General features: G+C 40.2%; 1 protein-coding gene and 1 long non-coding RNA gene across 14 annotated transcripts in view; one reads left to right on the top strand and one right to left on the bottom strand.

Annotated features, from left to right (window-relative positions):
* Positions 1-22,744, bottom strand: part of LOC141080521 (uncharacterized) — a 200,467-nt gene that overhangs the window by 37,327 nt on the left and 140,396 nt on the right. The window lies entirely within an intron of this gene.
* The window catches only part of ELN (elastin), a 96,237-nt gene that overhangs the window by 22,624 nt on the left and 50,869 nt on the right, over positions 1-22,744 (top strand). For 8 of the 9 annotated variants that reach the window (XM_073565776.1, XM_073565775.1, XM_073565773.1 and 5 more), the window contains exons 2-11: positions 7,641-7,706; positions 9,248-9,301; positions 9,715-9,747; positions 11,293-11,463; positions 11,646-11,801; positions 12,280-12,426; positions 13,912-13,950; positions 20,547-20,624; positions 20,851-20,895; positions 22,098-22,148. In XM_073565776.1, coding sequence (XP_073421877.1) covers positions 7,641-7,706; positions 9,248-9,301; positions 9,715-9,747; positions 11,293-11,463; positions 11,646-11,801; positions 12,280-12,426; positions 13,912-13,950; positions 20,547-20,624; positions 20,851-20,895; positions 22,098-22,148 — 840 coding nt within the window. The remainder of the gene's footprint in view (positions 1-7,640; positions 7,707-9,247; positions 9,302-9,714; positions 9,748-11,292; positions 11,464-11,645; positions 11,802-12,279; positions 12,427-13,911; positions 13,951-20,546; positions 20,625-20,850; positions 20,896-22,097; positions 22,149-22,744) is intronic. The other variant, XM_073565774.1, reaches the window with a different exon arrangement.

Here is a 22,744-nt window from a genome sequence, read left to right as displayed (position 1 = left end):
TCTTTCTTTTACTTTCTACTCTTCTTTGAGAACATTGCTGATTTCAATGGTGCCCTTTCATTCTTGTACAATACACTCTCCTACCACTATGATTTTCCCCTGGATTATATTACAATCAATTCTATTGAGTATGAATAGCACAATAACAGGTATGGGCCACACTCCCTTTCACCATAGCGGAGCATATTTACACAGTTACTTCATTGAGCAGGGGGTTGGACCAGATGGCCCAGGAGGTCCCTTCCAACTCTATAATTCTATGATTCTATTGGGTTCACATTCCAGAATTGGCTGTAGATAGTCCTTGTTAAGTATCTGGAAAGCACACCAATGATAAAACCATTGTAATATGTCGATATGATTTTATACCATACACGTAGTTCATAAAGTTGCCCTTGACCAAAAGTCTAGATGATCAAAACCAACCCTTTTTCGGTTAAGTGATAAGAACTCGTGCAGGATCCCTGAGCCAAGGTTCTTAAAAAGGGCCCCTGCAAAAACGCAACAAGCCCTAAAGTAGGACCTTTTGTTCTATTTGTGCATTCACTTGTGGTAGCAATTTGAAACAATGGGAAATGTGGAAACAATTAGTAATTGTGAAATGCCGAGCTCGATTTGACTGCATTTTAAGGAAGTTATTAAGAAAGATATGAAAAATAACAAATGTATTGTGATCTCCATCTTTTGTCCTAAAGACTGCCTCTTCTGTGACAATAGACAAGAAAGAATTTGGTTGACCCCACATTCTTATGAGCTTTTTCTATTTTAGAGCATGCTAGTGCACTCACATTCTTTGCCCTTCCCAAATTTGTAAGCAGTACTCTATCATGTGTGGATCTCTATTTCATGAAAAATAGCTATTAGATGGCAAAAGTAACTCTAATTCATGCTGCCCGGAGTAGTAAAACCATAATGGATAGCCGTGTTTCATTTTTTGCTATGGCAAACTTTCTCTTCCCTGTAGGTCGCTAGGTACTTTTGTAGCATCTCCATTGGTACATTTGTCCAATTTGTCAATTGTGCTTGAATGTTAGACAACTTTATCAATTTTTGTGGCGTTATACTGAAGCCAATCTATTCTTGAAAAATTTTTAAATAGAAAAACAGAAAAAACACATAAATGGGTTTGGTGAACTTGGGTTGTCAGAAGCTTCTACTATATGCAACACTTATGTGACAGGTATGTTCAAGCCTTACAACATACAACAACCCAGTATGTTCTACATTTTGTTCTAGCCATTATTCACCCTGGTAACTAATCCCCAACCTAATAAATAGTGATGAGTCCAAGAGCTGCCACTCTATTCGTCATTGCCAGTCTTTCAATGGACCACCTGACAATATTTATATGGCTCCCTCACTGCAGCGAGTTTACTAATCTGCCCCTCAGCCAGTATTGTTGCAGTGCTCCCGCACAGCCGGCAGTACACAGAGATCTGGCGCTGGTGTATCAGATACTGTGCGCTCCAAATTCCTCTCATGCTGAGATCAACAGTTCTGGAATTCTTAATTCCTCGGGGGTTTTAGTAATCAAACACACACCTCTCATGTGGGGTTGTGGTTATTTGTTTTAACCCCGTCACTGCAGCTCAACCTGCCAGACATTCCCGCACTAACCAGTTGACTGTCAGGAGGCCTACATAGCCAAAAGCAACCCTTATCAGGGATCTGACAGATACCAGTCTATAAATCCATCCAGCCTTTGCATTACAGTTGAAATCTTTCCATATACGATTATGCAATAGTATGTCTGGAATATGGTCCAAAATCTAGAAAGTGTTAGGAAATCGGATCCATAATCATTCATACTAAAGTGACAGGGCAAAGCTGGATTTACAAAGCCACTAATCATTGATTGTCTGTGTATTACGCAAAGGAATGTGTTTATTTTGAGGAAAGGCAAGGTTCATTGCATCTTGTAATATCAAAGAGAAGCAGAAGACAAAAATACCAAAAGTCTCATTTATGCGTGATATATGACAGTACACAGGCGGCAGCCCTATGGTATTTGTCACATGGATGATGTTTATAACAGCCAATCAGTGATGTACAACATTTGGTATCCAGCATCTACTCTGTGAGGTTTGACATTACGTCATGACTTATAGAGTCTGTCCATCTTTTTCACGAGTCATACAAATCAATCCACTGAACACTTATTACAGCATTATGATGCCATTTACAATATCAGCTTCTCATAAAAAAAATATGGATCATATCTGTGTAAATCCCATGCACTGGGCAGTGAATTACAGAAATCGTTCCATTAATCCTGGTGTATATATAATGTAAATGTCAGCGACGCTGTTAACCTTACAGCCTCAGAGATCTGCTATGTTGTAAAGACATCTGGAGAAGTATCTCAGAGCAAAAATTGCAAGGTTATAAGGAATATAAGGAACGAGCAATTGGGGAAATGGAAACTATTGGTATATCGTAAGATGTTAGATATATTGGCAGAGGAAACATACATTGGGTACCGAAAGTATTCAGACCCCTTTAAATTTTTCACTCTTTGTTTCATTGCAGCCATTTGGTAATTTCATAATTTCAAAAAAGTTCATTTTTTTCTCATTAATGTACACTCTGAATCCCCATCTTGAGTGAAAAAAAACAGAAATGTAGAAATTTTTTTGCAAATTTATTAAAATAGAAAAACCGAAATATCACATGGTCATAAGTAATCAGACCCTTTGCTCAGACACTCATATTTAAGTCACATGCTGTCCTTTTCCTTGTGATCCTTCTTGAGATGGTTCTACTCCTTCATTGGAGTACAGCTGTGTTTAATTAAACTGATAGCACTTGATTTGTAAAAGCACAAACCTGTCAATATAAGGCCCCACAGCTCACAGTACATGTCAGACCAAATGAGAATCATGAGGTCAAAGGAACTGGCCAAGGAGCTCAGAGACAGAATTGTGGCAAGGCACAGATCTGGCAAAGGTTACAAAAAAATTTCTGCAGTACTCAAGGTTCCTAAGAGCACAGTGGCCTCCATAATCCTTAAATGGAAGAAGTTTGGGACCACCAGAAGTCTTCCTAGACCTGGCCATTCAGTCAAACTGAGCCTTGGGAGAAGAGACTTGGTGAGAGAGGTAAAGAAGAACCCCAAGATCACTGTGGCTGAGCTTCACAGATGCAGTAGGGAGAAAGTTCCACAAAGACAACAATCACTGCGGCCTTCCACCAGTCAGGCCTTTATGGCAGAGTAGCCTAACGGAAGCCTCTCCTCAGTGCCATACAAATGAAAGCTTGCATAAAGTTTGCTAAAAAACACAAGAAGGACTCCCAGACTATGAGAAATATTATTCTCTGGTCTGTTGAGATGAAGATAGAACTTTTTGGTGAGAATTCTAAATGGTTTGTGTGGATTAAACCAGGTACAGCTCATCACCTGCCCAATACAATCCCAACAGTGAAACATGGTGGTGGCAGCATCATGCTATGGGGGTGCTTTTCAGCTGAAGGAAACATGAATGCGACCAAGTACAGATGTCACGGTCACGTGTGTCTGGACGCAGCGAGTACCGCAAGGCGAACCAATATGACACACGTGACCCTGGATACACCGCCTCCAGTGGGGCGAATATAAATAATAAAACGTGCAGCTGGATACGCCGCCTCCAACTGGCGAATTTAGGTATTACACGTTATACATACAGTAGTCTGGAAACCCCACCTCCAGTAAGGTGAATTTAAATAATAAAGGGGGAACCTGGGTAACATTAACAATGGTGGGCCCTGCAATAGGGAATAGGGAAGTGGAGACCTCCTTTACTCCCCTGAGCCAGTGTCCCTGCACTCCTAACGTTCCCTATGCCGGTTCCGCACCGGGCGACGCACAGGAACCTAAAAACCCTAGCTCGCCCTGAACCTAAAACCTCACTAGGGAATAGGTCGGTGCGGAAACTAATCCCACCACTGCACTAAAACACACATGAGGAAAGATGACAAAACAGGGGAAACACCACTTAGCTTTGCTCTGTTGCGTACGCTCCTAGCAGCAGAGCCCACCCTAAAACCAAGGTGCGATACCACTCACCACCACCGGGGCAACCTAGAATGAACGACACCACGTGCAATAATTCTAATGGCCACCGGGGGCAATCATCACACTTTGGCACACAGCCAAAGGAAAAAAAGTTCACTTATCCATTTAATCTGTCAGATCCATGCTGGATCATGACAGTACCCCTCCTTAATGAGGGGCCTCTGGACCCTCAAGACCACTCCTTATTAGGGAAACACCTACAGCGGGGACGCCCAGATCCTGAGTTCATCCCACCACTACCTGACACTTCAGGTTAATGACAAACGCACCGTTGGTATTGGCAATATGTGTTCTGGAGGCACCTCGGGGAACCCCAGACAGCACCATGGGGATCACCAACTCCACCCACCTGTCTGGTTACGTCCACCTGTATGAACAAGTCCTGCTCCCCAGCAGCGACTCAAGGGGGCTTTTGCCAGACCCGCAATTTGCCAAAGTCGCCATTTTGATTTCCTGGTTGCCTGAGCAGAGGCCCCAGACCCTGATAACTGCTGCTGCAGTGGCTCTAACACACCTTGCCGCTCCCCACGCACCTTAGTGAGGCCCGGCAGCAATTACTCACAGGTCTCCACATGGCCAAAGATCACCAGAAAAAAAAATGAAGGGTTGGTGATAATGTCACGGTCACGTGTGTCTGGACGCAGCGAGTACCGCAAGGCGAACCCATATGACACACGTGACCCTGGATACACCGCCTCCAGTGGGGCGAATTTAAATAATAAAACATGCAGCTGGATACGCCGCCTCCAACAGGCTAATTTAGGTATTACACGTTATACATACAGTAGTCTGGAAACCCCGCCTCCAGTAAGGCGAATTTAAATAATAAAGGGGGAACTTGGGTAAAATTAACAATGGTGGGCCCTGCAATAGGGAATAGGGAAGTGGAGACCTCCTGTACTCCCCTGAGCCAATGTCCCTGCACTCCTAACGTTCCCTATGCCGGTTCCGCACCGGGCGATGCACAGGAACCTAAAAACCCTAGGTCGCCCTGAACCTAAACCCTCACTAGGGAATAGGTCGGTGCGGAAACTAATCCCACCACTGCACTAAAACACACATGAGGAAAGATGACAAAATATGGGAAACACCACTTAGCTTTGCTCTGTTGCGTACACTCCTAGCAACAGAGCCCACCCTAAAACTAAGGTGCGATACCACTCACCACCACTGGGGCAACCTAGAATGAACAACACCATGTGCAATAATTCTAATGGCCACCGGGGGGCAATCACATCACACTTTGGCACACAGCCAAAGGAAAAAAAGTTAACTTATCCTTTTAGTCTGTCAGATCCATGCTGGATCATGACAACAGAGATATCCTGGATGAAAACCTCTTCCAGAGTGCTCTGGACTTCAGACTTGGCCGAAGGTTTACCTTCCAACAAGGCAATGACCCTAAGCCCACAGCTAAAATAACAAAGGAGTGGCTTCAGAATAACTGTGTGACCATTCTTGACTGGCCCAGCCAGAGCCCTGACCTAAACCCAATTGAGCATCTCCGGAGTGACCTGAAAATGGCTGTCCACCAACATTCACCATCCAACCTGATGGAACTGGAGAGGATCTGCAAGGAAGAATGGCAGAGAATCCCCAAATCCAGGTGTGAAAAACTACTGAGCAAAGGGTCTGAATACTTATGACCATATGATATTTCAGTTTTCCTTTTTTAATAAATTTGCAAAAATTTCTACATTTCTGTTTTTTTTCAGTCAAGATGGGATGCAGAGTGTACATTAATGATAAAAAAGAACTTTTTTGAATTTACCAAATGGCTGCAATGAAACAAAGAGTGAAAAATTTAAAGGGGTCTGAATACTTTCCATACCCACTGCATTTATATATCAGGGGCCCCCAACCTGTAGCTGGGGAGCCACATGTGGCTCGCGATCCTATAAATTGTGGCTCGCGGCTGTCTGCCAGCTTGGTGCATTAGCTCCAGGTCTAGCAAACAGGTATGAAGAGCACATCTCAAAATTTTGAACTTTGTGAGTAGCCCTGCACTGAAGAGCAGATCTGGGTACACATCTACTGGTCTTGAGGGTTTAGAGATAGCTTAAGTATGGTACGCCGGAGAGAGAATAATACTACCGGTCAGAGTAGGTGCTTGGAGCTGAATGTGACATCGTGCTGGGAGTGTGTGATGGGAGAATGCTTAATAGGGGTATTGTAGGAACCCCTGAATCTTGGTATACTGCTTTAGGGTACTGTAAGAGGGCAAGAGTCCACACTGTGACATCCCTTCAGATATTTGTAGACAGCCTTCTTTTTTGCTACACATTTCCAGATCCTTTAACCTATCTTCTTAGGACATAGAATGCAGTCTGCTCACAATCCTGGTAGCTCTTCTCTGAACTTGATCCAGTTTATCAATGTTTTTTTTTTTTTAAACGCAGTGCCCATAACTGGACACAGTATTTCAAATGAGGTCTGACCAAGGAGGAGTAGAGGGGGATAATTACGTCATGTGATCTAGACTCTATGATTCTCTTAACGAGTCCCAGAACTGTGTTTGCCTTTTATGCTGCTGCATCACACTGTTGACTCATGTGCAGTCTGTGATTTAGCCTATCTTCTTCAATCATAACTGAATGTCCCTCATACTTTATACTATTTATACTTTTTTTAAGAGAGATGTTAGACATTAACTTAAGTTATGAATTGGAAAAGTCCCATCTTTGTTATTTGTACCAATTTTTCAATAGATCAAAAATTTTGGATCACCTTTATAGCTTTAGTAATGATGCACATGGAGTCCTTTTTATACTCTTTATTGATTTTGCATGCATTACCTCTCCTCATTCCATTAGGAATCTCCTACTATAATGTAACATATTGACGTCATTTTTTCACATCTGTTTCCATAATATGGCTTTTCCAATTACATTTTCTTTACCCTATATAAACACCATACCTTACTCTTCCTAGAATCTCAATCCAGTTACATCATGGTTAAAAAATTAAAACTGAACTGACTAAAAGATTGCCATCACTTGATTATTAACCATCTTAATTACTAATGTGATATGCGTGCAATCCTTTCTAGCATCCATGAAAGGAATACAAATGAAAATGAGTCCAAGGTCCTACATAATATCAACAGAGCTGCAAAGAAAATAATCTGAAGAGCTGGGATGTGCACAATGTTATTCTGACCAGCTCCACTGTTTGGCTTTCTTTCCATAATGTGCTCAGCTAAAGTGCAAGGTTAATTTATAGTTGTTGTCGATTAAAAAAAAAAATCCTTCGCTGTGAAATTGGCAATGAAAAGAGAGCAATCATTATCCTTATTATTATTATTTTCCATTAAAACTAAGAAAAGCACAAGAAAAAACAAACAAATGATACTGTTTCTACTAAGTGATGCACAAACACATGAACTTCATGAGAGGAAGTCATTGAATGCCATGGAGCTAGTGTGAACATAACTTTGTAGACAATGTGGGAACAGTTGGTTTCCATTAATGAATCATTATAAATTTGCAAAACAAATATTACTAAAGTCTCAAAAAACCTCAAATGTCATCCATACTTTTAGAATCAGTTGATTGTAGCTATTTAATGTCTGCTTTTCTGTACACAGGAGCCCCTGCTGGAGGACTACCTGGGGGTCAGTATTATCCCGGAGGAGGTGTAGGGGCATATCCTGGTAAGATGTATTTTGAATTAAATACCTGAATTGCATGTAAAGTGGATGTGTCATGGTCACACAAAGAACCTAGTATATAAGTCAGATTGAATCAATATACTGCTTCTACATTTTCAGAAATGTATAAATTGCTACCATACTGAATCTTGGTTTTCCTGTTGATGCTGCTGCAATTTAGCTGTACTGGTCTATATTCACTACAAGTTTATATGTTTTCATCATAAAACACTGTGCCATCTGACATCTGATCAGTATTGTGTTTTCAATATAAAGTAACTTACACATGTGTCCTCCATTAACCTTTCCACATATCCTTATAGCCCGAAATCAAAGCCCTTAAAGGGAATTGGTCATCAGGTTTTTGCTACCTCCTTTGAGAGCAGCATAATGTAGGAAAAGAGTCCCTGAATCGAGCGATGTTTCACTTAGCTTACTGGGTGCAGCAATTGTGACACAATTAAAGTTTTTAGATGTAACATAAAGCAGAGTTCAGAAAGCTAACTCAGCCCACAACAGGCTCTGAATGAACTGCTTATCACAGAAGGGGGCGTGATCAGAACTGGCAGTGATAATGTCCTAATGATAAAACCTTTAGTGTAAGTAAACAACAGCACACAGCTTAATGAATGGCACATCGATGAACTCAGTGTTTCAGCCCCTATCTCCTGCAGTTTTCAGATTACATAGGCAAAACCTGCTGACAAATTCCCTTTAATGAAATTTACAGAGCGTAGACTACAGCACTTTTCATAGATTTAAAATGCAAAACTAATTGACTGTAATATTCCCAATTCAGATCCTCTGGGGTGGAGCGATAAGGATTGTCTTTTTGTTGAGTCTTGAATCTCTGTGGCCATGTTCTGCACCTTTTGGCCTTGCAAATGATATATCACATTTGTGGCCAGTGTTCCCTTAACAGTTCTGAGATCTTTCCCATTTCCTTGGTCATATTTCTAGCAGAATACTTCTCCTGCGTAATAATGATTGCATTCTCTAAATAATCTCTGTTTCTGTGTGCCACATACCAAAATTCTTATCATAATAAATTAAAAAATATTTTCGATGTGTCTCATATATAAATATATACATTTGGCTAATACTAGTGTATAAGTAAATTGTGTAAATATATATTTTGAATACATGCCCGGACCTGAAGATCTCAATATTGGTCCTGGGATCTCTATATCTGGCTTGTTTTTGACACTCGAGATAGTTTACAACTAAGTCAGAACCCTTCTCTGTCTATGCATCGATCATGATAGAGATATGGGCTGGCTTAGCTATTTAAGTGAGCCTGTCAAACATTCCCCTTCATTCACAACAATGGTCACATATCAACACATTAATCTGGAACATCAAGCCCGACAAGGAGATCCTGGGATCCAGGACCCTGCTGATATCTGGAGATCAGGGCTTTATTCCTAATACAATGATATTAGTAAGCTATATATGTTTAGGTGTTTTTTTCAAGTGGATAGTCCATTTAAGGTGTAAAATTATGCATGATTCTAACATCAACTCTTCTTGGCTTCTTTCTAAAGGAGGAGCTGGTGTTGGACCTGGAGGTGTAGGACCAGGAGGAATAGGAGGAGCAGGTCAGTAACTTATTGACTTCTTTCTAGCACTAAAATCCAATAAAAATGCAATTGGAGAATCCACCATTACCAGTGTAAATATGTGGTCCTGATTAATTTATATTGACAAAACTGAGTACATTGGCTAACCTGATGTTTTAGCCATGTTATATTTTAGTTTATAATCTATGGCTGACAGACTCAGGACAACCCAAGCCAATAGCTAAAATGTTAATTTAGCATCTCTGTGGTTTATTCCTACATATACGTGGTATACATGTGCTATTTACAATATTGTTGCTTTCCCATGAGGTAGAGGGTCTTTGTGGTCTTTTGAGAACTTCCACACCTCTTAAAGCTACATCATATTAATAATTAATAACCCAATACATTTATATAGATTTACCAAAGATCAAAACTTTTGTTTTATTTAGGGTTATATCCAGGAGGAAAACCCCCCAAGCCAGGTAAAATGCTGAATTTGTAACTTTTTTTATGTTGTATTATAAAAACTGAAGCATGGAAAATTAAGATATAAAAAGGATAGAACAAAATCCTAGTGATGCCTTCATACAGGAACAGGGTTACCACCGTGGGGATGCAGCTGCTATATCCTTTGTATGTTGGACTCAGGCTCCTATACGGTACATGCTACACCCTGTAAATCTAGGGTGTTACACTTCTGACAGGAACTGATTTGAAGGTTGTTTCTTGCCTCTACATTTCCAGGCACGGCATTCTTTTACAGAACACTTTGTTAAGCATGTACTAGATTTTGGCCAGATACTGCAGTGATGTCATTACCCAGAGCTGTCCTGTTTGATAAAACCTTCCCCTGATCGCTGACATTATGTAGCGTTATGTTACCAAACTGCGCATAATCCGATGTACACTTTACCCCTACAGAGTTAAAGAAAAAAGCAATTAGTACTTCTTTCATAGAGTTCAACTAAAAGCCATTGCCGAAAAGCAGAACATGCATTGCATTTCCTCACAATGTTCTCATTACTCGTTTTGGAACTGACTCCTTACAGTTTCTCTGTATAACTTTTTTTTGTTTAAACTGAAAAGGCATTTAAAGGCCCTTCATATATATTTAGGACTCTTTCCCTTTACTATATCCAATTTTCTTTATATTTGGGGTGGATATACACAATGTGCAACTGCATGGAGAGCTACTAGGCAAAAAGGTCCAACATCCTAAAGAGGAAATCACACGGTATCCTCCTGTCTACTTGATTGCATATGAAGAATTGCCAATGATTATAACTGATAATTGCTAGTCAAGTACAAATAAAAAAAAAATTGGGGCTATATGATGGGCTTATCCTAATGATAGTCATATTGGTATGGCATCTACTAGTGATAATCCATAACTTTGTAGAATGCAGATACCCATCCATAGGTGCGACTTTGCTTCATGAAAGTCATGTTTTCTGTAAAGCATATAATTGGGAACATTCATGCACTTACTGTACTTCTCAGTAATCAAAGAACCTCAAATCTGTTACATGGCCGTTCTCTATTCTGGCACATAGCAAATTTATGAAATGTATTGCATTCACATAGTTATAAAGCCCCTCCGGTCAGCACTGGGGTAGAGAGTTTCAGAACAGTTTTTCTAAGCGCACAATGTGACTTCAGAAGTTTAATTTGTTTTACAGTATATTGATACGTTCTTGTATTCCCAAATGCGAGAAACTAGAGATCGCTGTATTAGCTTGTTCCGTGTGGAAAGCCAAGTCAAACACAATTACTTGAACTTAAAATAATAATGCATTAATATGTAATTACCATTGGATTTTCATTTTTGATGAATTGATCTCTCAGGGGCGCGGCAGTCACCTGTTTTCAATTTGGGTCCTGTGACATTTGCTTTTTCTAAGTCAATCTTAGCATAAAAATGGTTTCTTTACTGAAATAAACAAAGCACTGTGCATAGAACGGAGTCACAACCATTGAAATATCGATAGTTTCCAGCTTGTGCATCTAATATTAACATTGTATAATAGGTGTTGGTAGCCTTGGAGCTGGTGGAATAGGAGTCGGGGGTATTGGAGGTGCTGGAGCTGGTGGACTTGGGGCTGGTGGATTTGGAGTCGGTGGACTAGGGGCCGGTGGACTTGGGGCAGGTGGACTTGGAGCCGGTGGACTAGGTGCTGGAGGAAAGCCACTAAAACCAGGTTAGATATATTAACTTGTTGTCACTATATTTATACCATTTGAAAATCAAAGAATGATATAATTACTGATGATATATTACATCGCTATATATTGAGTTAATATAATAAGTTCTCACTAGTCGATATTCAGGTGATATCCTTTGTTTCCAATTTGTGCCTCTAATATAACCATTTTATTTTAGGTGTTGGTAGCTTAGGTGCAGGTGGCCTTGTACCTGGTGGCATTGGAGGTGCTGGTGCTGGTGGATATGTACCTGGTGGACTTGGAGTTGGTGGACTAGGAGCCGGTGGACTAGGTGCTGGTGGACTAGGTGCTGGAGGCAAGCCACCTAAACCAGGTTAGATATACCTAACGTGCCACATGCTACAAAGAATTACATTGCAATATGCTGTACATTAGTATTATTGGACCCAAGAGCCTTTACTTGTACATTTATAAATTAGAGGATAAAATTAATTTGACATTGTTAGGATATGTTTACATTATGTACATGTTTAGAATGATGTATTAAGTTAGAAGAATTTACAACTTCGGTTTACAATTGTTTATGTTTTCCCATACATTCTATATACAAAGTGAGCGCTCACCTATTAACACCAAGTTGTGTTTAGGCGAAAAATTCTGTCATGATTAATTTCATAATTTTCTTTATAGTATGTCGAGCTCGATAAGCAATATATTTACTATATGTTATACATCCCACTTAAGATCGCTTGTAGGGATCAAGAATGTTATGATTTAATACTAATTCTCTCCTGAGCAGGGATTATCAGTTGTTTCTAGCTTGTCTACCTAATATAAACGTTTTATACTAGGTGTTGGTAGCCTGGGTGCAGGTGGCTATGGACCTGGTGGCATCGGAGCTGGTGGATATGGACCTGGTGGACTTGGAGTTGGTGGATTAGGAGCTGGTGGATTAGGAGTTGGTGGACTAGGGGCAGGAGGAAAACCACCAAAACCAGGTTAGATATACTGACTTGTCACATTCCAGAAATAGTCATTTAACTACAGTATATACAATATTTTTATGATATTGTATTCCTGAGCCTTTATTGTGCATTTGTCGCAGTTGTTTCCGTTTTTCTCTACATTTTATGGAAAATTGACCTATTAAAACTATGTTGCATTAGGCTATAAAATTAGTGACGAAAGTGGATTTCCACGATTACCTTTTTTGTATCCAGATTTGCTTAGTGTAAAAATAAGAAAATTAGCTTTTTTTCACCAACCGCTGCTCCAGCGATGGCTCTGGACATGTTGATTATTGACAGTCAGCAGCACAACTACAGCGCATTACTGCTATAACTGCTATAGCCATGTATTGGCTTTGGCGGTGATGTCCATATAGATGGCATGAGCTGTAGTCTTAATTTCACTGCCGTATCAATCAACAAAGACCGGGTGCAGGGGCAGGGAGACAGTGCTGGAGCACCAGGTGGTGAGTAATACTTATTTTGTTATTATTCCACTGGACATGCATAGGAAGTATAGAAAGTTAATAATGAATTAACCTTCCATTTCAAAATTACCTTTATAGCATTTAGAGCTCAATTATTGAATACTGAGTTAAGCCTTTAGATGCCCACTAATGGTTGGAGCAGGAACCAAGAATGATATCATTTAAAGTGACACTCCATGCCACACATTACTAAAGCTATTTTCCCCAGGACAGAACTTTAGTTTTCCATAATAACATCAGACCAATAACATAGTAGATAATAGTATATTATAATATAGCACAAGGTAGCAGTATAGCATAGCACTCTGTAGTTTTTGCACATCGGTGATGTTCTTATTCAAAAAGAATGAAATGCGCCTTTTGCAAACAATGTAGGCACACTTCCCTGCAGCACCATCATCACCATTCTATCATGGTGACTAATCGTATCTCGTTTTTTTGTTACTGGTGGTTTAGCACTCAATAATTTACCTTTGGTAGAATGGCAATCAGCTTTCAATACACTGGATTACCAGTGAGCCTTTGATAATCTTGTCTTTATACATAGCAGCCAATTGCAGGAGGTAAAGGGATGGAGAGAGCAGCATCTTGAGCTAATGATGAAACAGGGAGCGTGTCTCAGACTACCTCAAACTCCCTGTATGCACAGTAGACAGACTGTAGTCATAATTCACAGCTCTGCCTTAATATAACAGAGCTAAAAAGAAGCCAATAAGCGATCTCTCAGTAAAATAAATAGTAGGTAAGCATATCAGTACTTTTTAAGCTGAAGTATGGACAGTTGCTTTAACTATTTATTTTCAAGAGATTAGTTGCTTTGTATTAGACAAACAAAGCTTGACTTTTACCGAATATTAATATATTGGGAATTTTGGACTAAAGTCAATATATATATATTTATATATATATATATATATACACATACATACATATATTAATGAAAAATCATATAGTTAAAATTCTACTGTTGTATCTATCTTTTATTCAGGTTATGGACTAGGAGTTGGACCTGGTGTCGGCGGGCTTGGTGAGTGAAACCGCTTTGTCAACCTACAGTGTTTAAGAGGGATCCTTTATATACCTGCTAAGGATACTGCTTTCCATCTCGCCTAGAATATAGTTTAGCCACACAATAGTTGTTTAGGTCAACTACAAATCTAAAAAACAATTGTTTCCAAGGTAATCCCTTTACCATATCTACAATAACTGAACATATAAGTGGTGTCTATTTCGCTCAAATCTAAAACAAATCTGGAGTTTGATGGAACCAGGTCCAACATTTGGACCTCCCTCACACTCCTTGCAAGTTGCCCAGGTGCATGGGCCCTTATATCTTTCTATAAGGACATACATGTTGCCCCCCACTCCACCATTATGCAGTAATGTCCCCCACACTGGGCTCATTGTGGTATATATGTCCCCCATCCTGGTATATATGTTTCTCATCCTGGCTCCATCCTGGTATATATGTCACCCATCCTGGGCACCTTCCTGGTATATATGTACCCCATCCTGGGCCTGTTCTTGGTATACTGTATATGTCTCCCATCCTGGGCCCCATCCTGGCATATATAACCCCCATCCTGTTATATACAGTATGTCTCCCATCTTGGTATATATGTCCCTCATCCTCATATAAATGTTCCTGTCAGGAACACCATACTGCACTTGCTCACTGAACCAGTGCACGTGTCCTGAGTAAGACAAACTGTGCTCAGCGATACCTGTGGAGCGGGCAGCAGCAGAGAAGGTGCATGCTTCAGACCAACAGGACCTAAAGCACGTGACTGCTGGGGGCGTGGCCTAAACCTCAGAGAGCTAGGAGCTGCATGAAAACTCCTAGCAGGGTAACTACGGGACAAAGTTACCAAGGCGCATAGACAGGCTGGGGTCAAAGCACGAGATGGCATGACAAAACCAGGGGATAGACAGAACGGGGAGTCAGGACGTAGCCAATGAGTCATACACGGAGATAGCTGCAAAGTACATGAGAGGCGAGCAAAGAATAGTCAAGTCACAGGCAAGGAGTCATACACAGAGAGGGTAGCGCAGTGCAGAATCAACAGGCAAACTCACAACGGAGAACAGAACCAGGTCCGAACCATATAAGCAAGCTAGAAGACAATGAACAGGCACACAGGGGTCAACACACTCGGCCAAAGGCAAAAGTATAACTGACGGGGATTGGAGTTTCCCAGGGCTATAAGAAGCTCTCCCTGAACCAAAGAGAGGCCACAATAATTAACCCCAGGTGTGCAGGTCAAAGCTTGCACTGGGCTCAAGACATTAACCCCTGACGTGCAGGTCAAACCTGCACTGGGATCATGACAGTTCCCCATCCTGGGCGCATCCAGGTATATATGTCACCCATTCTGGTATATATATATTCACCATCCTGGGCTCATCCTGGTATATATGTCCCCTATCCTGATATATGTTCCACCATCCTGGGGCCATCCTGGTATATATGTCCCCTATCCTGATATATGTTCCACCATCCTGGGGCCATCCTGGTATATATGTCTCCCATTCTTTGGTCCATCCTGAGCCCATCCTTGTATATATGTCTCCCAACCTGGTATATATGTCCCCCATCCTGGGGCCATCCTGGTATATATGCCCCATTGCTCCACTGTTTTAAAACATAAAAAAAATAAAAATAATTCTACTCACCTTGCCCCAGTCTAATGCAACACGGTGTCCTCTACTGTAGCCAGCCTCTTTCAACTTGCAAGAGTCAGGCAGTGCTTGGCGTCACTTCCATGCACCCCCAGTCACAGGCACAATGACATCAGCTGCTGGCCTCTGATTGGTCAGCAGCTTAACTTGCAGTGCAGGGAGTCATTGGGTCTCTGTGCCGCAATACATTTCAGCGGAATGTGTGTCCTCAGATGCACTTACAGATGAAATATGTGCCAGAGTCAGCGGGCCATACCTGGTAAAGAGAACTCAAACAGAAAAGACGGATAGACAGGTGCAGATTGAACTTGTGGGCAATTTCTATGGATGGTTTAGGTCTAACAACTATGGCCCGCTGACTCCGGCACATATTTCAGTTCACCTGTAGCAGGCATTAGATTATTTTCAGTGCTGTAAAACCACCGGTGCTTTTCTAGGTGCTCCAGGGGCTCAGCAAGAAAAAGAGCCATCAAATTGTAAAGGTATGACAAATCTGCACATGAAAAATCAACATACCAATGCACAGATGAGCAGATGACTGGGACATTTTATGGATGTGACAGTCTTAGGGATGTGAAAAGTTCAATCCCAGCTTCTACTAACAAACTAAGCAACAACGACATGATTTCAATGTGCCATCAGAACTACATTAAGAATCAACCATTAACCAGTGATATTAAAACAAAGGGCTATTTGTATAACATGACAGTGCGTATTCATGAACATACTCACCAGGAAATTCTCACTGACCAGGATTTATATATAATCTATTCAACAGGCGACCTAAACCATTGTCACTGATTAAAAAAAGATCTCAAAATAACAATATTGGTCTTAGATCCCTCCAATATCTTCTATGGTCAGTTGTTACTGACTGTCCCTGTAAGACTTTATTTTTGCATCACTACAGCACGGTCATTGAGTATTTCCAAATGCAAAGATGTATATTAGCTAATCCTTACAGCGCATAAATCCTCATACACAAATGATTCTTTATATGTTCAACAAACAAAACTACAATCATTCTTTCACTTTCTGTTTTCGGAATTAATCCCAACCTTCCAGGATTAAAAAAAAAGTGTCTGTTTTTTTTTTTCAGCTATAGAGACTGTCTTGGCTATGGGCCATATTTAGTGGTAGTATAAGAAAGTTTCTGGTTACAACTCACCCCATCCAATATATGTGTGTTGTTCAATCTGGTTGCTAGTCAACTGTACATGGATAAAGCTTGTGAGGTATCAAGTAGTTCTGTTCAAAGTAGAGATAAATCGCTTTTCAATTCAGCATGGCAAATTAAATAAAAAAAATACTAACGCGTTTCGAGTCTTACTGACTCTTAAAGTACCACTCTATAGTTTTTTATTTCACCACTGAAGTGGTGCTTAAAATCCAAGTCACCTGTCCCCGGTCTGATGCTCACCTTTTGGTGTTTTCATCTGTTTTCGCAGCTGCTATGACCCGTCTCCTGCAGTTTGTGACCTGCCGGCAGCTCCGGTGTTTCATGGAGCGAGCTGGAGGTCAGTAATCATTGTAAGTCTATGAGAACCTTGTTCTGGCTCTCATAGACCTGCATTGAAAGCTTGTAACTAAGCTTCTGAGATCCAGTCAATAGCTTTGCTCACAACATGGCACCACAGGACTAGAACCATGCCAAAAAACGGTGAAGACGCCGGAGGGTGAGTATATGGCCGGGGGCAAGGGACTTACAATTAAAGCACCACTGCAGCAGTGAAAATGAAACATTTGGGTGGTGTTTTAATTGTAGATAAAGTGAGTTAGACTCGAAACGTGTCAGATATTTTGTAATGCTTATGCTGCTCTTTTAATAGAGTACCAATACAGAACTTTTGCTTTAAATTCACTGCGCTGGCTTGAAAAACTGTTTATCATGGCTATATTTAGTATTGTAGTTCAGTTTAATTAAAGTTACAGAAGCTGAGCTTCTATGCCATACACAGCTCATGGACAAAAGTTCCACTGCTTCTCGATGCCTGGACATTCCCTTTAATATTAGGTGCATTTTTATCTTAACGACATGATGGAGGTGGGCACAAAACAACCTCGGCACCTCCTGCCAACCTGTTTATCCCGCCTCTTTGCCTGTGGTAGAAAGACATGATGTCCCCTATGCCACCCTTGCAAACCCCTAAACATTGCGCTAGCTCCTAGAGGCCAGTGCATGGGCATAGTCTGGTTTTATAAAGCAAGGTGAAATGCGCTTGGACCGACAAGGTCTACAGGTCAATGTAATTAATGTAGGCGGCATCATCCGCATGAATTACATAAAATGGAACTGGCTGGAGGTGACGAGGACAGTATGTGCCCACTTATTGGTAAGGGACATGTTTAAATTTAATATTTTTTGGCAAAACTCTTTACAATGGCGAAATGAGATCACATTCAAAAGGCTATTTAAAGAGTTAACAAATGGGTGGAATCAGTTTAGCACAGGGAAACCTGATGACGAGTTCTCGTTAAGGTTGCACACTTCATTATAACTAAAGATGATATAGTGCTATTGGGTGGGTGCACGAATCTTCTACATGTTTTCCTATTAAACTTCACATTACAAGGCTGTGACACGGGACCATTACACAGCCTTAAACGAGTGGTTTTAATATCCCTCAAGTAATTTTTATAGTCCCTGATAAAACTAAATCCAACCAGAGCGGTTAAACATTTGGAAAGTGATGTAACACTTCAGCAGATTTTTGACCCATTTAATAACAGGAGTGCATGGCTATATATAATCATTTTCTGTAACCAATTGTTTAGGATCCCCCTGTGTGTTCTTACAGATTACACAACCACCAAATAATCCTAAGATTCTTAGAATTAATCTGATAAACCTTAATAAAACAACCGGATACACCAGAAAATGAAAATGCATGTTTATCCAGTACAATAGTAAAAATAACATTGGAAATGGTTACAGTTCATGTTGACATCAGCCCTTACCATTGTGGTTTGTTTGAGTTGGCCGCTGCCTGCTTCCTGACTCTTTATCTCGCATTTATTGGAGCTCATTACACTAAACATACCGCAGTGATTGGGTGAGAGACGCTCGTTGCACTCCGTGTGAGCATTACAAATTCTCGCTGATAAAAGAATTCCACATTACAATCTGTGGATGGAATTTAGTCTGCACTTATATCCTACTCGGAGAACTTCCTAATTACCTTAATTGCTAAATTTTCCCTGGGGATAGCAATAGTTTCTTAAGTATAGTCATAACAAGCACAGAGTGAATTAAAACAGAAGTGCCCAAAACATTTTTAGTAAGAGATCTACTTTTTTTGAGGCCTCAGTTTGACAATCGACTTCAGGACCAGGGACCGAAGAGGAAGAAGAAGCTGAAATGTTTTTTTACGTCCATTGGATCTATAAGGGTTCTTTCAAACAAGTGTATAATCGGTGCTGTCCATGTGTGCCAGTGCACATGGCTGATTTTCCACACTCACCGACCCAGTCTACGTTGAAAAAAATTGCAACAGCATTTATTTGGTCCATTTTATGGAGCAGAATAATGCATGGAATGTAAAGGAAGTTCAGGCAATTGTTCCCAATGCAGATGACCACACACATTTTTCATGAAAAATCTTCCAAAAAAGATAAAAAAGAAGCGGTATTCGTGCTCCCGTTTAGCAGCCACAGACAAAGGTTGTGGCCAATGGAATGGGAAGTGCAACTTGATTCATACCAACTTTGCCTATAAGGGTCCCGTTACACTAAACGACGCACCAGCGATCCTGACAACGATACGACCTGGTCAGGATCGCTGGTGCGTCGCTACATGATCACTGGTGAGCTCTCAAACAGGCAGACTCACCAGCGACCAGGACCAGCGAGGATGCTGGTAACCAGGGTAAATAGCGTGTAACTAAGCGCGCGTCCCTTAGTTACCCGCTATGTACCCTGGATACCAGCGTGCCCGCACTGGGAGCTGGTATCCAAGGTAAACAGCGGGTAACTAATCCCAATGTATTATTGCCCTTTTAAAAATCACTTTTAAGGCCACATCTTAAATATGGCATCCAGTTTTAGACTCCACATTTTAAAATGGATATTTGAAAGCTAGAGTCACTTCAAAGGTGGGTAGCTAGATCATTAAAAGGGATGTAGGGCCTCCCATATGAGGAGAGGTTGGAAAAGTTGAGCTTGTTTAGCTTAGAAAAAAAATGGGAGATCTCATTCATATCGTATATATATAACTAAATGTGTGGTAGATACAAAGGACTGGTACATGACTTATTCCTTCCAAAGACAATAATATGGACCAAGGGGCAAGTATTACATCTGAAGGAAAGACGATTACGGCAGCTAAATAGGAAAGGGTTCTTTACAGTTAGAGCAGTCAGACTGTGGAATAATACCCGACCACAATAGGTAGTATTGGCAGATACTTTAACAGCATTTAAGAAATGGCTGGATGAGTTCCCCAAAACAAATATTCTTGTAGGTTATAATTAATTTAGTGATAGAGAATGTTGAACTTGATGGTGCGGAGTCATTTTTCAACCAATATGACCATGTACCTTGACTTCTGACTAATTTTCATGGTCATTTTAAATTCATTCTGTTAGTGTAAGACATCCACTTTAGACTCCCATTATTTCAATGGGCATGTGTAAGTCTAAGCAAAGTTGTGCAGAAAGTTAACAGTCCTGGAAGTGGAATTTTTATTTTATCATATTAAAAGATGTTATTATTTTTATAAGAAAAGTCTTGTATTGCGTTTTCTCTAGTCAGTCTATTTATTTGAAGAAACCAAATGGTGCACTCCTCACAAATATATATATTGAGAACACATTTTATTTTCCTCTATATATTTAGCTAAAACTCCTGTGATGTTCAACAAAACTACAATTGATAAATCCAGTGGCGAGAAGAGCGAGATTAAACTGTTGTACAGTATAAACCATGTATAATGTTTATCTCTGATAGGAGTTGGCGGAGTCGGTGGTGTTGGTGGAGTTGGTGGAGTGGGTGGTGTCGGTGGCATTGGTGCTGGGCTGCTACCAGGTAAAGAGGTTATAGTTCGTGAAAAAACTACTGTTCTAGCTATACTGTTTCTTTAACTCACCTTTGCCTCTATAGGAGATAATCAGAATAGCATAGACACACTCTTGTCTACAAAGCCTCATCTCCTGTGGCTGGCGCATGGACATGAAAGGCTAAAATGCAAAAAACCCTTTAACTTTAGTCCAATATGAATTTGTCATATATCTTTCTTCAATTGGCCTTGCAGGTGGTGTCCAGCCAGGTGCTGGTGCTAAACCAGGAAAAGGACCAGGTAATAACAATGTCATTATCATTGTCCTCATATTCATGTCTTAAAAGGAAAAACCTGTCCCAATTAAAATTCTATCCAAAAAACCTTAAAACATAATTTTACCTAGAAAAAAGGTAGTTTCCATAAATTAAAAAAAAAACCTAAATGAAGAGGAAAACTGAATACCATAAAAATTGTATATATTTTATTGAAAAGGAAAATATTTTAAAAAAATTCAAAATAATACAAGCATGGGAATAAGATGTGCAAATGAGAGTCACATAAAAAGGTAAAGTGCCAAAGTGCCAGACAAGGTAACAGAAGATGCTATAAATCATTTTGTTTTTGTTTTATGAGGCCACAAAAAAATGATGCAAAAATTTGCACACTTCTCCCTTGGAAGGGTGCCAATTTTTTGTGGCCTCATACCTTGTTGCCCAAAACAATTTATAGCATCTTCTGTTACCTTGTCTGACACTTTGGCACTTTACCTTTTTATGTGACTCTCATTTTGCACATCTTGTTCCCATGCTTGTATTATTTTGAATTTTTAAAAAATATTTTCATTTTCTATCAAATTTATACATTTTTATGGTATTCAGTTTTCCTCTTCATTTAGGTTTTTTTTTAAAAAAATTCTATCCAGTGTACTTAATGATATGTTGCTATCTGTATATGACTAAGTATATACAGCTATCTGTCAATCACAGATTAGGACCACCCACTGGACTCCTTTACTTAAATAGTGCAGGCATTTTAATCAATAGGTTGCATGTTTTACTGAATCTTTTCCCACAAAACTTTATATCTTCTCAATTCCTCGTGCTCTATAAAATGTTTCTGGAAAATCTGACTGTACGTTTGAAAAAATGTAAAAGCTTCTTTAGGAATAATTCAAATTTTGGATATAACTTGTGTTTTCTATTTTTATTCTTTATTAATATGTTTTCTATGAATGAAAATATTGCTTACACCCAAAGGCTGAATAGCTGTCCTAATCATATTCTTCTGTGTACTAAATGGACCAGTGGCAGCTGCACCTGAACGCTATAGGATGCAGTGCATCTGTCCATTCACTGATGGCAATGGCCAATAATAACCCCTCAGTCAATCATACATCATCCCACTTGTACTAAAGCCCTGAAGCTGATGTAATCGGTCTCTGCCTTTATGAACACATTGCATACACACATCCCTCATGGCTGATCTTTGCTTCCTGACAGGTGCAGGGATCCCTGGCTTGTACCCTGGAGGAGTGGTACAAGGTGGCGTAGGTCAGAATCATCTCTTCCTTTTCCTCTCTTCCCATCCTAGCTTACCAACTGTAATCAGGATAACCTTTCAGAATGATGAGTTAGAAGTTTTCATTAAATTATTTAATGTATTGTGATCTGAGTTTCAAAATGCAAAAATAATCCCAATCTCCATGTCCTGCAGATTAGTGTTTGTGAACTTCCATCGTTCCGTAGGTACATAGCAGAGGGAGTCCCCAACCTTTCTTACCATGAGAGCCAACGTTCAGTTCTAAGAGATGGTCACTACCACATTCTGTGCAAAGAAATCGTAGTTGCACCCTGAGCGACCATTTGTAGTTTATAATTCTCTGTATACCATCTTAGAAAGTAATAATAGCCCTTTTATAAAGTATCAATAGCCCTAGTTTCATTTTATAGAATAGTAATGCCCTGAGTGCCCCTTTAAAAAGTAATAATTCTCCAATAAGTAAAATTTCCTTGCGTGCCCCTTATAAAGTAATAAAGGCTCCTAACATGTAGTAATGCCCATAAGAACACTGATACAGACAGTAGCAGCCAGTCACCATGACCTAGCATACAGCCTTGAGCCACACATCAGGGGCCTGCAAGCTACA

Source organism: Dendrobates tinctorius, unplaced genomic scaffold, assembly GCF_039654945.1.
Source record: "Dendrobates tinctorius isolate UK_male_01 unplaced genomic scaffold, ASM3965494v1 ptg000016l, whole genome shotgun sequence".
Taxonomy (NCBI): Eukaryota; Metazoa; Chordata; class Amphibia; order Anura; family Dendrobatidae; genus Dendrobates; species Dendrobates tinctorius.
The sequence above is the reverse complement of the archived record's forward strand: the minus strand, read 5'-3'. Positions and strand labels throughout refer to the sequence as shown.